At 49.7% G+C, this 13,468-nt stretch overlaps 1 protein-coding gene across 14 annotated transcripts in view; it reads left to right on the top strand.

The window, feature by feature from the left end:
- Nucleotides 1–13,468, top strand: part of SRGAP3 (SLIT-ROBO Rho GTPase activating protein 3) — a 108,676-nt gene that overhangs the window by 81,546 nt on the left and 13,662 nt on the right. For 8 of the 14 annotated variants that reach the window (XM_083795224.1, XM_083795225.1, XM_083795229.1 and 5 more), the window contains 9 exons: nt 121–342; nt 828–929; nt 1,167–1,364; nt 2,738–2,822; nt 3,908–3,935; nt 7,606–7,708; nt 9,968–10,028; nt 10,453–10,530; nt 11,848–11,982. In XM_083795224.1, the coding sequence (XP_083651350.1) occupies nt 121–342; nt 828–929; nt 1,167–1,364; nt 2,738–2,822; nt 3,908–3,935; nt 7,606–7,708; nt 9,968–10,028; nt 10,453–10,530; nt 11,848–11,982 (1,012 nt within the window). Of the gene's footprint in view, nt 1–120; nt 343–827; nt 930–1,166; nt 1,365–2,737; nt 2,840–3,907; nt 3,936–5,476; nt 6,026–6,047; nt 6,636–7,605; nt 7,709–9,245; nt 9,277–9,967; nt 10,029–10,452; nt 10,531–11,847; nt 11,983–13,468 lie in introns of those variants that run through there. The other 6 variants (XM_083795226.1, XM_083795222.1, XR_014571353.1 and 3 more) reach the window with 5 other exon arrangements.

The raw sequence follows: 13,468 nt of genomic DNA, 5'->3' as shown, positions 1-13,468 counted from the left end.
TACAACAGCGCTGATGTTTCCCTGGGCCATACGCTGCTTTCCTGTGTGTTTAATGTGCATGTGACCCTCCAGAACAGTGACGGCAGTACTTGTGTGATACCTGTGCTTGGTGTTTCTCAGTGCTGTGACCTGGGGTTCCATGCCAGCCTCGCTCGGACATTCAGGACTTACCTGTCTGCAGAGTATAACCTGGAAACCTCCCGCCACGAGGGCCTGGACATCATCGAGAATGCCGTGGACAACCTGGATGCGCGGAGTGACAAGCACACCATCATGGACATGTGCAACCAGGTCTTCTGTCCTCCGCTCAAGTTCGAGTTCCAGCCCCACATGGGGGACGAGGTACTGTGCTTGCTGCCCAGGGCTGTGGGGCTGCCTCGCAGCCTGGCCCGGGCTAGGTCTCTCTACCGTCACCATTACATTATTCCTTCCCTTTGTGTTCTGTCTTCACATGCTGCTATTCATGTTTCCTTTCTTAATGAGACATTTAGCTCGTTAGGGCTCCTCCTTTCAGTGTGCCTCTTGCTCCTTGCCTTTCCCAATTAGAATGCCTGTGGCTTGATCCTCAGCTGAACTGCCCAACAGATTTGTAAAGTGGGGCTTTGATTTACCTGCTGTAATTGGAAGACTTCAGAGCACAGCTTTAAAATGCTGGGTAGAAATGCTTTGTGCTGGCACAGGTCCAGGGCACTGCTGCTTAGAAACTGGGCCACGCTTCCCTGGGGGATGTGAGGAGCTGAGAGAATCGTTTAGGTATTAAATGCGTGCGTCTGGTGGATGCGTGACCCACTGAATCCTCTCCTGTCTCTGGCATGGCTCTGTCCCAGGTGTGTCAGGTCAGCGCCCAGCAGCCTGTGCAGACCGAGTTGCTGATGCGGTACCACCAGCTGCAGTCGCGACTGGCCACCCTCAAGATAGAGAACGAAGAGGTAAGGACTTGTCTGGGTCTCGTGAGCGGCCTCACAGGCAGCACTGCTCAGCCCGTGATGCAGGGGGTTTCCTGGTGGGGTCGGGTTTGGGATCCTTCGGTGGCGGCGCTGAGGGCTCCCTTTGCAGCTCATGCATGAGTGAGCCCAGTATGAGCTGCTTGTTGGCCAGTTGTTTTGTCTGAAGATGAGGTGTTTTCCAGTCTGCTTCAAGAACACGCTGTCTTCTATGTCTGATAGGTACGAAAAACTCTGGATGCCACAATGCAGACTTTGCAGGACATGCTGACAGTGGAAGATTTCGATGTTTCAGATGCCTTCCAGCATAGCCGCTCCACCGAGTCGGTCAAATCAGCTGCTTCAGAAACCTACATGAGTAAAATAAACATCGCCAAGAGGAGAGCCAACCAACAGGAAACTGAGATGTTCTATTTTACAGTGAGTCTCATCTCATGTGATACAGGACACAAAGCATTAATTGCTAGGGCTGAGTCCCGTTTTAAATGCTCATTAGTGAAGAGCAAGAACCAATTCAGTCTCTTCAAGTATTTGTCTTCTGTCTGATTTGGGATTGGAATGCAATTCACAGTGGCAGGGCAATGCATAGGGAATGACAATTCAGTGTCTGCCTTGATTTTGAAGGAGCAACTGGAGCAACCAGTTGTGACCAAAAGCTTACAGGAGTCAGCAGGAGTGGCTCAGAACTGGGCAGCAGGCTCCAGCCAGACTCAGAGTGCGTCGCCAGCCGATGGCCTTTCCTGGAGGCCTTCACTCTTTTGAACCATTAGTCAAACCTTGCTTCTCTGGTCTACACAGCTAAAATCTGCCCTTGGCCCTGGGGATGAACTAAACAGTTGTTTGCATCTCACACAAGTGCTGTAGGAAGCTGTGATAGCCTTGTTTTGCTGCTGTGTGTGTGTGCCAGGATAGAGGCAGCTGTGCTGTGTGTGCCCTGCAGCCTTGTCCAGTACTTCACAGCCATGCTGGTCCTAAGGTTCTCTGTTATAATACTTGAAGTATAAATAGTAAGACAGCAGCTCAGCAGAAGTACCCCTCATTTAAATGTGGTTACTAGGCTAACATTAATAGCATCCTGTGATAAATATGTATGCATAGGAAAGCTTCTAATTTCTCTAACAGTGCTATTATTCCAGTTTACGGGGGGGTGGGGGGGAATCATTGACATTTTTGAGTTGTGCTTGTTTTTGATTAATTTTGCAAGAATTTGTGATTTTTCCCATCTTTTTTGACTTTCATTTTCTACGTCTGATTCCCTTACTCCTCGTCCATAAAATTACTTGCTCTGGAGTGTTACTGGGCGTACAGCAGTCTGACAATGGCACGGGAAGCTGTGCTGCACAGTTTGTGTCACCCAGCTCACAGTGTCTGCCTGCCTGGGCTGGGCTGGGCTGGGCTCCCACACTGGGTGTGCTCGCTGCTGCATCGCTTGCGTGCACAAAGGCAAAGCCCCCGTCAGTGCAGGGAAAACCTCTTTGATTTTCCAGCCTGTTCTCAGAAGCCTGACAAAAGAAAGCTTGCTTTGAACTCTTTTCTTTGGAGCTCCTCGCGTTCCCATGCAGGAGGTGCAGCACCAAGGAGACTGGGCTAATAAGATCATCAGGACTGGGGCTTGGGCAATGAGAAGTGATTAGAGTGGGCTCCATCCTGCGGTGCATCTGACGCCTCGTTTGTTAGAGCCTGACAGCCTCTCGGAGTCCCTGTCAGTAGCCCCAGGCAAAAGTGTACATCAATTACAGATGATTTTTGCTGAGAGACTTAACCCACCTTGTTTGTTTTGTTCTTAATTCCAGAAATTTAAAGAGTATTTGAATGGCAGTAATCTTATCACGAAGCTCCAGGCTAAACACGACTTGCTGAAGCAGACTCTTGGGGAAGGTGAGTTGCGGAGTTAGGTTCAGAGAGAAATGTCCCATCAACTCTGGGAGTTGTGCAAAAGCAGCTGTGGAACGTTTTCACGTGGAAACTTTCTGAATTTCTTCCAGGTCATGGGATTGTCCTGCTATGTAGACATTCAGCAAATGCTTAGCCCAGAAATGCAGAATGCTGTGTTTCAGCATGAGCTGATTCTCCTTAGGAAAAAATCTGGGTTTGCAAAACACTTGTGTGGAATTCTTTGCTTTTTCAGCGAGGAATTGGCTGCAAGCTTGCTTTCTGCAGGTGCCAAGGGAGAACAGGAAGGAGGCATGTGAAGCCAAATGCTTGCTTTTATGTGCCTTAGAAAAAGGAAGAATAAATCAGCTTTCTTGGCCTTGGGAGAAATAAACAGCATGTGAAATGAGTTTAGTTTTTTCAGTGGATTGACAAATACTTTAAAAAATGAACAGATCTTATCACTGGTAATATGCTGCCATTTATATGAAATCCAAGCACTAAAAATACACGAAGGGAATGAGAATATTGACAGCCAGAAGAGCGTCTGCCTGATTATGATTAGATGGGCTGTTATCTCATAGGAAAAGCCAAGGAGCAGAATTACTCCGCTGTATTCAGATGCTATTAGTGGTCCTCCACGAGGCAGTTGGATAATCTCCGCAGCCTCCCCGGGGGCTTTAGCCCTTATCACACTCCCCCTTTCCTGTTTGAATTTGGCCAATCCCCAGCTAGTGTAAATGAGCACTTACTGCAGAGGACCTGTGGTGCATCTGGTTATTTTTTTAAAGATGAGCTTCATATTGCAAATAAACCTTTAATGTCAGTGGGAATAGAAGATGCTTTCCCTCCCTTGTGACTGAGCCTTGGACTTGTAATGTGCCTCTTAGAGGAAAGGGTTCGCATGGCAACCAGCTCGGCATCTCCTGCAACCTGCAGGGCTTTCAGGCTCATTCAGCTTTGCCACAAACAATTAACTCAGGGCTTACAGAACCAGAAGCAGGGGCGTGAATGCTTTTGCATCTGTGTTTTAACAGTGATTTTCTGGTGACTAATGTGCAGACTTGATGGAAACTTATGTTTTTTCATAGGTGAAAGAGCAGAATGCGGAACAACCAGGTGAGAAGTTTCTTCTATTTCATCTGCTTTTGGGAAGGACCTTTAGCTCGTGCTGGCAGGAGGAGGGTGGTTTTCTTTGCTGCTGATACGGCTTGGTGGGGTTAAGAGTCAGCTATCTTCTAGCTGCCCTGTGCTGGCAGGCTGGAGGGTGGGCAAACCCAGGCTCTCCAGATCGCTGACCTGCTTCTCGGCTGTATTGCCTAAAGTGGAGTAATTAGGGTGATGACAAACAGGCCCTTGTTTTTGCTGCAGTGTAATTTCTAGCTGGCTGGCTTGGAAGTGCCTGGAAGTGCTCTGTCAGCACGGTGCGCTGCAGTGTCTTGTCGGCACAGCTGAGGTTGTGTTGTGTTCAGACAGTGCAATACAAGTGTGCCCACCTGCTCCCTGCCATCGCTGTTCACTTAAGGACTTTGATACGTCTCCTGAAAACCTCTCCCAGCTCTGGCTTCTTTACCCAGGAGCACAGAGAGTGTTTTTATTCTTAGACTTTCATCCAGCTACAGCAGGAGATATTGCTAGGGGTGAATGTAGCAGGCAGGAGGCTTTGATCTGTGTCCAGTCCATAAAGCATCTCCACAGAGCTCTAGTGGCTTGCTCTGAGTGTGCTGGTTTCCGAACAGTAAGACACAGGCCAGCAAAGCCTGCAAAAATCTCCCCAGAACATTCAGAACCTCTTTTTGTGTCATCTTTTTACAATCCTATTTCAGCGTTTAATTAAATTTGCAATACCAGAAAAAAAAAAAAGAAAAGACATTCCATGTGAGAAATGCTGAAGCAGATGGTGATGACTCGATCTCTGGGCTGCCTTTCCAGGCAGGAAAGAGGCTGCCTGGGCAGAGGGCAGAGGCCAGCGGGTGCCTTGGTCTGCCGCCTTCTGGCTGGGGGTGGGCCGTGCTGCCGCTGCCAGGCTGAGAGCGGCGTCAGAGCCGGAGCCCGCTGGGGCTCCAACGCGAGGTAGGGAGGTGCCATTGGGACAGAGCGGCCTTTCGAGCCTGCAGTGGGCAAGAGAGTGGGGACACGGGCTGAGAAACCCAGACATCCTCATGTCTCGCCGCAGCAAGATGTTCCAAGGAGCTGCTCTTGAGCGTGCTAGGAGAGGTGCCTGCCTATGGCACTGCTGGGTGCCCTGGGCGGGCGGCTGGCTTTGTCCAGCCCGGTGCTCCAGGTCCCCTTCGGATCAGCAGTTACGGCAGCTGCTCCCTCCCTGCTGTCGCTGCCTCCCCGGGGGGCCCCAGCAGAGCCGCAGTGCGGGGCTCTCACGTCTTCAGCGCCCCAGTGTTCGCCTGTGCTTGGCTGGTGAGCTGAGCTCTGGTCCTCTGGATGCACCACGCAGGGTTGTCTGCAGAGCTGGCAGATGAAAGCACAGCGAAACAGCTAGGTAAAATCTCACAGAATTTGCTCTTGAGTACTTTCTCAGGAGTGGGTGCCCGTGGACTGGTGGTGTGTGTAGCAGGCCAAAACAATCAAAGGAATGAGTAACAGCCTCCTACATGAGGGATGATGGCACAACTCCCTGCTGCTTCTGTTTGCTTTTGTTTCAGTATTTGCTTTTACTTCACAAAGGAAAATAAACACGAGACAATCTCCTCCTTGTGCACGGCAGCACTGTAAGCGCGGTCAGAACAGCCTTCCCACCACACGCAGCCCGAGGCCGCGCTGCTCTGGCTGCCTGGCTCCAGGGCATCACCCAGCGAGAGGAGATTACACCGCAGCAAACGGCTCTGGGTCCCTTTAGTTTGCAGCACACGGCTGCTCAGCTGAGAGTCATGCGGGCGCTTCGCTGGGCAGTCATCATTTCTGCTCCTCAATTATCAAGAGCTGTGAAGTTGAAGGAATGGTTATAAGCTGTAGGAGTGTACAGTCAAATCCTTTATTTTAATTAAAGGCATCTGATTAAGGAACCAGAGGATTGCAATTGTCACCTTTGAATTGTAGCTCTGTGTAAATCGTATGTGTCCATTCAGCTCTGCAAGAACTTTTGCATGAAGGCTCCTAGCACTCGTTTTCATTTGCAGTCATGATCTGTCCTCTGCAGACGTTCATGTAGCCTGGGGATAGAGGACAGATCAGAAATCACTTAGAGAATTTATGCTATTTTTCTCCCTCTTCTAGATCTGTGTACTTGAGTCTTAATGTCCTTCGTTATCAGAAGAAGAAATCAAAATGTAATTATCATTAATGGAAGCAGCCCTCCAGACTCCTGATCGTAGCACTAAAATGTTACACGTTTCCATGGCTGCGTTACCAGAAGCTGTAGGTGTCCGTAACTCTTGCTGAAGTCAGGAGGGTCTCCGGGATCTGTTCCCTCAGACCGAGGCCCGCAGTCCCCAGCTGGTAGGGGTGGGGACACACCACTTCCCCATGTGGGTGCCTGCCCTTCTTGTTCCTACACAAGCGTGGGCGGGTTTGCTCTCGTGTGTTGTGTGTTGTCTGGGCTCACTGTCTTGCTTGTGTCCTGGATTCCTGGCAACTTCATGAATGCCTGCCAGAGGGACTAAAGACCATTCGCATTCCTGAGAATGTCTCCCAGACAAGTTAGCTACAGAGGTGTTCCCACTGACCTCTTTCGGACAATCTCTGAGCAGAACGAGGTCCATTTAGGAATAAGTGGGATTGTTGCAGGGTTTTCCAAGGCCTAACCGTGGTTTGTTTGGGATATATCAAGGAAGCAGCAGTTGAGCACTGTAGCTGCTCTTCGTGCTTTTTAAGGCTGACAGAGCGCTGAAGTGGTAGAAATAGAAGGCAGGTGTTAAAATTCCTGCTGAGCACCAACACCTTCATCTTTCTTCTAAAATGTCATCCCATGCACTAGCACAAACACTGAGCAGCAGTTGTAGCTGGCATCTCGGAGAGGGAGACCTGTGCCTGCCGGGTGTGGGTGCCGAGGGCAGTGCTGGCCAGCTGTGTTTAGCAGCTCCGTTATTCTCTTGCTTGAATGAAGCCAATTCTGCGTGAAGAAAATTCCTGATCCCTCGTCATTCATTCAGGCTGAGGTTGCTGGTCTGCTTACTGCTTTGTCACTGGAAACAATTGTTTTTTGTGGCATGATCTAGGAGCCTTCAGCACACCTGTAGAAATAGGCAATTAGATGCTGTGTGACTGCAGCAGAGGTCAGTGCCTGTCTAACAGGCAAACACCGGGAGATTACAGGGATGGAAAGTAACAGGCAGGTTGGCTTGTCGCTGTTAACTGTTTATATTATTGAGATTAATTTGAATGCATTCTTGAATGCAGTCCTGACCTTGACTTGAACGTATGCACAGCTTGTACTGAACAGCCCTGACTTTGCTCCGGGCTGCCTACACGTTAGCTCCGATGAACACTCGGGCACCTTCCAACCGTATCCAAGCTCAGCTTGGCCTTCGGGATCTGGAAAGCAAGGTCACCTGGCAGTGGGTCCGACGTTAGTTAGCACCAGGGCTGCCTGCCCTGGGCCGTGGCAGGGCTTCGGGGTAAGCAAAGGGCACGTCCCCAGGGTGACACCGAGCTCCTTGTGGTGTCAGCCGAAGGGAGAGTGGCCACAGAGTGCCTGGAGCCCGTGCCGAGTCCTCGCAGCGGGGGTTTTCTGTTTGGTTTATTTTTTGTTCTCAGTCATAACCGTTGAGATCTCACCCGTTCATTGCATTTATGTTGGTGTTTTGTTGATTTCTTTTGTTCCATTTTCTCCCAGGCCCCCATGTCTTCCCCCTAAGCCACAGAAAATGAGGAGACCTAGGCCTCTCTCAGTCTATAATCATAAACTCTTTAACGGCAATATGGAAACGTTCATTAAGGTACTCGCTGGCTGACAGTAAGAGTTTATGAACGCTGTGAATGTAATGGTGGCTTTCCTGTCCTATCTGCTGACTGCTTCCTTCCTCGGACGGGGCTTCCCGGTCCGCCTGCACCCACTCGGCGCGGCCAGCGTGCGCTTTGCCTCCGTGACGGTTTCTCCCCGTAGCCGTGCTCGCCCGCGGCACGCTCCTCACCCGACCTGTCCCGGGACACCCACCCTGGGACGGGGAGGCGGGGGGTCCCCTGGGGGCAGCGGTGGTCTGACCCGGGGGCGGCGGGCAGAGCTGCCCCCTCTGCCCCGAGCCCCCTCGGCACCGCCGGCAGCGGGAGGAGAAGCTCAGACAGCGAGAGGAACCCGGCCGGCCCTCAAGGCGCCGTGCCTCGAGGGCAGCGTGGAAGGGTGCAGGAAAAACGCCCTTTTAACCTCTGACAATCCTGTAGACCTGAGGTTGGGAAACCACTGATGATTAAACAGGTTTTTTGAGGTGGATTTCCCAGGGATGTGCCCATTACTTGCTCAGCTCCAGCCCCGCGTGGTCGGAGCTGGCAGGGAAGCGTAGGGTTGTCTTCCAGTGCTGGAGCAAAACGGCTGTCGGGTGGCTTCCTCCAAGCCATCTCTGATAGCATGCAGCCCCGGTAAATCTTGACCAGACAGTTTTCTGTATTTAAGTGGGGATGAACTCAGCCTGACTCAGCTGATCACAGCGCGGTCCCAGGGAAGGGGGCTTTTGGCCCTGCTTGTCCCAGGAAATTACCCAAAAGGAGAGGTTTGGGGAGAAAGATGAAGAGATTTGGCCCAAAGGATGCATCCAGTTGTCTAACCATTGGTCCTCTTGCACTTTGCTATTGTCTGGTTACTTGAAGGATTTCTGAAGGAAGCAGTGCCATTCCAATGTGCGGTTTTAAGCCTGCAGTGGGGGAAGTTTTAACGGCAGTACTGTAGGAGACAGCAGTACGAAAATGTTGGATTAGGTAAACTCGTAGGCATTGCCTGGCTCTGATTTATTCTTTCAGTGCAACCGTAAGCCTAAAAGCAGTATTTATAAGCAGTGCCCTGTCACAAGTAGTACACAGGCCAGTAATCCCGTTAACACTTGCAATGGTTCCATATTTGAACTGATTTCTCAAAAAGCATGCTCAAATCCCTGCTATTCAGTATCACCGAGGAGGAGTTAGCTGCAGTGGAAGGAAGCCCTGTGCCAGCTCCGGGGAGCCGCCGGCGAGGGGCACGGCCCCGGGCCCCGGCACGGGGCTGGGCGGCTGCTGGTGCCACCGGCGCTGGTCGTGGCGCGGCGCAGGCAGGGAGGAAATCCGAGAGGCCGCTCCTGGCCGCCGCCGGGCCTGGGTGCAGCGCGTTGCCCACGGGACTGGGGAGGGCGGGCGGGCGGGCAGCCCGAAGGCTGGGGCTGGACTTTGCTAAGCTGCCATTGCATTTGAGCGTTCATGGCCTCCGGAACAGATACTTACCTCTAACTGAACTCATCCTTGCTTAATCTTTTCTTTTCTTCCCGCTCTGCTGCTTTTTTGTGTTCTCAGAGGAAGGAGGAATGCGCGAACGAGAAATCAGGTATTTACTGGAGGCCCGTCTGTGAGACGGAGTAAATTAACCAGAGAGATGCAACTGTACTCTACTGGAAAAAACAGCCGAACAAAGCCCCTAAGGAAAATAAACATCCACTTATGAAGGCAGGCACAGCTCACGTTCCCCTTGGCTCCTTCCATGAGGGGCCTTGCGAGAAGCAGCTTTGAAAGAAAAGCCAAAACCCATTGTAGGTTCAGACCCAGGCAGTTCATTTCACACACTGTGGCGTTTTTTTTTTTCTTCTTTTTTTTTTTCAGCATCTGCTGACAATAGCTCTTCCTTCAGGTAGAAATACTGTTGTGAGCTCTGTTACTGGAAGCTTATTTCATCAGACAGGTGCAGTGCAAGTTTTATTTTGACTCAGCATTACACCTTTGAAATGGAATAGCTGTGATCCAGTTGCATCAGTCCCCTATCTCAACCAGATAGCGAGCAAGTCTTTGTCATACACTTTAGTGAAAGCTTTTTGTTGTGAGTAATTGAGCGCACCAAGTGTATTCAGCAGTTAGATGGCTTGATGTTTGTAACGCCTCCTTCTCTTGCCTCTTTCTCTTACTAAATTCAATGGCACTGATTTTTCAAATCTCTGTTTTTGCGATCTTTAATGCTTTTTCAGTGCAATGTTATCAATCCACCAGTAAATTTTTAAATTTTTACTTTTTTCTCTTTCCTGAAGGATTCAGGACAAGCTATTCCACTTGTAGTAGAAAGCTGCATTCGTTACATCAACTTGTATGGTAAGTTAATTCAGTAGTATCAACAGAGAAACGTCCTGCAAAGGTAATTAGGTACTTGCAGTTAGCAGTGAAATACAGAACAGATGCCCTCAGCCCTTGCTACGTGGGCTCAGGTTATAATTACAATGGTATTAACTGTGATGTAACATTGGATGACTGACAAATATTTAGGTCTTGTTAGTACTTATTCAGGTTAAATTGTTTGCTTAGGCCCCAGGCCAACAGGAGCTCTTCGGCACTTTGATACAGGTGGCCTTGGTTGGAGAACACGAGCAGAAATGCCTCTCGGTAGCCTGCTCGGTCCCCTTCTTGCTCTCGGAGCCTTTCTCTCTGAGAGCATCGACTTCTAGTTTCTGCTGTTCTTTACCAGAAAGTACTGTGTGGCAGTTAGGTAAAGCTTTTCAAACGAATTGTTCTTTTCCAGGCCTTCAACAACAGGGTATTTTTAGAGTTCCTGGCTCCCAGGTCGAAGTCAATGACATCAAGAATTCCTTTGAAAGAGGTGCGTTGGCAGGGAGTGTGGGTACAGCTGGGATGGCCGTGTCTGACCCCCCTGCCTGTGCCTCTGGGGGGCAGACGCTGTCGTGGGGGTGTCAGTGTGTGCTGACCTGGAGCACTGGATGTTTTGTAAATCCCATGCTAAAGACCTTTCTGTGAAGAGAAACTAGGAGGTTTTCTCTTCTCCTAGATACCCTAGCAATGTATCTCCAGCAATAGCAAAGAGTTACCTAGGGAAAGAACATCAGAAACAGGGAGGTGCAGAAATCCTTTCCCCAGCCTTTACTTAAAAGCATGGCAGCCTCAGATGAGAGCCATAAAATAGTTTGTTGAGGATCTGTTTTCAAGCAAGAGTATCAGAGAAGGTAGGAACATTATTTCTCTGCTTCTGAGCGTGTATTTAATGGTCCAACAATATTCATGTGGTATAATGACATCCACTGCTCTAGCTGGTGGAGTACAGTAATCACATGGGGGTTGCGTGGATTTTGCCTCCTTCCTGCAGTGGTTTATCACAGAAGGAGCAGCATTGCCACGTGTCTCTGGTGACGGTGTTAGTTACAGAACTCCTAATAATTCTGTTGGGAAAACACAATCAAAGGTGTAAGGCTGGCAAGTCAGAGCAGAGTGATCCTGCTGTCACCGAGGAAAGCTGAAGCTGTGAAATGGGTGTCCGAGTGAGGAGGGTAACGGCGTCTGTGGCGCTGAGCTTTCAGCAGCTTTGGAAGGATCAGATTGAAGGTGGCCAGGCCAGTGAAAAAGGTAGTGGTGGGATTTCCAAAGACTGGAGGATTTGCACATCCAGTTAGAGGAATCAGGATCCAAATCCTGTAGCTTTTGAAAGCCATTTATAGATTTAAGTTGATAAAGTGCTATCCAGAACTCTTCGGTCTATTCCAGAGGCACAACTGCATGCTCTAGGCAAGCCTGTCTTCTCGGGCTCACCTGCCATAACTTAGATCTATTCAGCTCTCCGAGCTGTTGTCTTAAATGCAAAAATGCACTGGGATGGAAGTGGTGAAATAGAACTGATGAATAATATCTGCACCTTCAGGAAAGGTTTAACATCTCCACAATAAACTACATACCCTGGCTTTGTATAGGTAAGGCTATCACATATCTTAGCATGATGCTGTGTAATGAAATACCTTACTAAACTCTTCTCTTGCTGGGAAAATGCAGTTACCATTCTACAGACAGGAGGGTTTTCTGAGCTGGGGAAATTTTGGTTTTCTACTGAATTAGGAAAAACCCTTGCTGTGTTAGTCCAACTTGACAGTAAAGCTGGAAATAAAAACTGTTTTTATTTATAACTGGGCAGGTGAAGATCCCCTTGCTGATGATCAAAATGAACGTGACATTAACTCAGTGGCTGGAGTCTTGAAGCTCTATTTCCGAGGACTGGAAAACCCCCTCTTTCCTAAGGAAAGGTTTCAAGATTTGATATCTACTATAAGTAAGTATATGTGACATGACTTCTTGAAGAATAGGTGGGACAAGGGAAGCTAGAAACAGGGGGCAAATACACCTGTGTTTTGCAGCATATGCTGTAAGAAGGGCTGTAGGACTTCAGTGGAAGTTGTGAGGAAAAGGCATTAAGGATGTGCACTAGCAGCGGCGAAGGTGAGCAAGAGGTAAAACACCTTGCTATGGCTCCTCTAAAGCCTTCCTAGTACCATGAAGATCACCCAAGAGTCACTCTCAGGCTTAGGTTGCTTGAGGGGTCATTAGTTGCTTGAACATAGCGGGCAGCTGGCTTCCTGCACAGCTCCCTCCGCATGTCCAACAGCTGGTCCTGTGCTCCCATCCTGCGCTCCCATCCTGTGCCATGCGGCTGTGTTTGCTGGGATCCAGCTGGGTTCTGCTGCTTTAGCTCAGTGTCTTCTGCTAAACAAAGTAGAGGTGAAATAGCCATCGGCTACTCAAAAAGCTTCTCTGTGGTGTGAGGTCTGCAAAATTGGTTTCAACCTCGCTCAGTCAGCTGTTCTCAAAGTATTTGCTGTTTGGTTTTCCTGTCCCAAGGAAAAACAGAAACTGCTTCGGGATGTGAACAGAGGTGGAAGTTGAGCTTTTTCATCATGAAATGTCTAGGGTTGATTTCAGGGGAGAGCCTGGTTTCTTGTTCTGTCCTGAATTCTGCTCCCAGCACCACTCATTTCTCTGCAACTGAAGAAACAAATATCCCAGCTGGGCTTTATTTCTCTCAGAATCTTGTAGCGATGACATTTATTTATTGGCAAGTCATGGAAATTGCTCCCCTAGGGCAAAGGAAAAAGGCAGAATGAATTCAATGCTTCAGAGATGATGGAAGAGGGTGTTGTGCGCTTTGGCCGCAGGATGACTCTGTGTTACAAGAGAGGTGCTGGGCTGTTTGGGGGTTCGAGTGTCGTTCTGGGGGTAGCTTGCGGGGGGAGGTGACTGGTGAACACGTGCTAAGTCCTTCGTTTGGCTTTCAGTGCTCCCTCCCACTTTTAATGTCAACGTGCATAATTACTAGGGACTTTAGCAACGTCAAAAAAGACAGATGATATCTGGAGGGGAATGACGCAAGGATGGGCTTGTTCCAGAAGGAGCAGAATGTGCTTTTATCTTTCAGGAACAGTTGTTTTATGTAGTAGCTTTAGGAAATTTGCTGTTGCCTTTCACTTTTGATGTGTAAAACAGCGCTGCACACCTGTAACGCGGCAAGCCAGGGAAGCTCGCTCTGCACTGGCTGCGTGCCCCAGACAAGGAGTTTCAGTCTGGCCGGTGAGGTGGCTCCGGCTGCCCACCCGAGGGACTCTGCAGCACCACGGAGAGGAGCCTGAGAGGGTGCCGTCCGCAGCGGGATGGGACGGGCCCCCTTCGGAGCCAGGAAGTGTGCCCGGTCCTCAGCCATGTGGCTATCTGTGTGCTCGCAGATAGGCTTGTGCTTTGGGGCCATCCCCGGGCCGTGAACATTT

This window comes from Anser anser (genome assembly GCF_964211835.1).
Source record: "Anser anser genome assembly, chromosome: 12".
In the NCBI taxonomy this organism is placed as follows: Eukaryota; Metazoa; Chordata; class Aves; order Anseriformes; family Anatidae; genus Anser; species Anser anser.
This window is presented reverse-complemented; position numbering and strand designations above follow the sequence as displayed.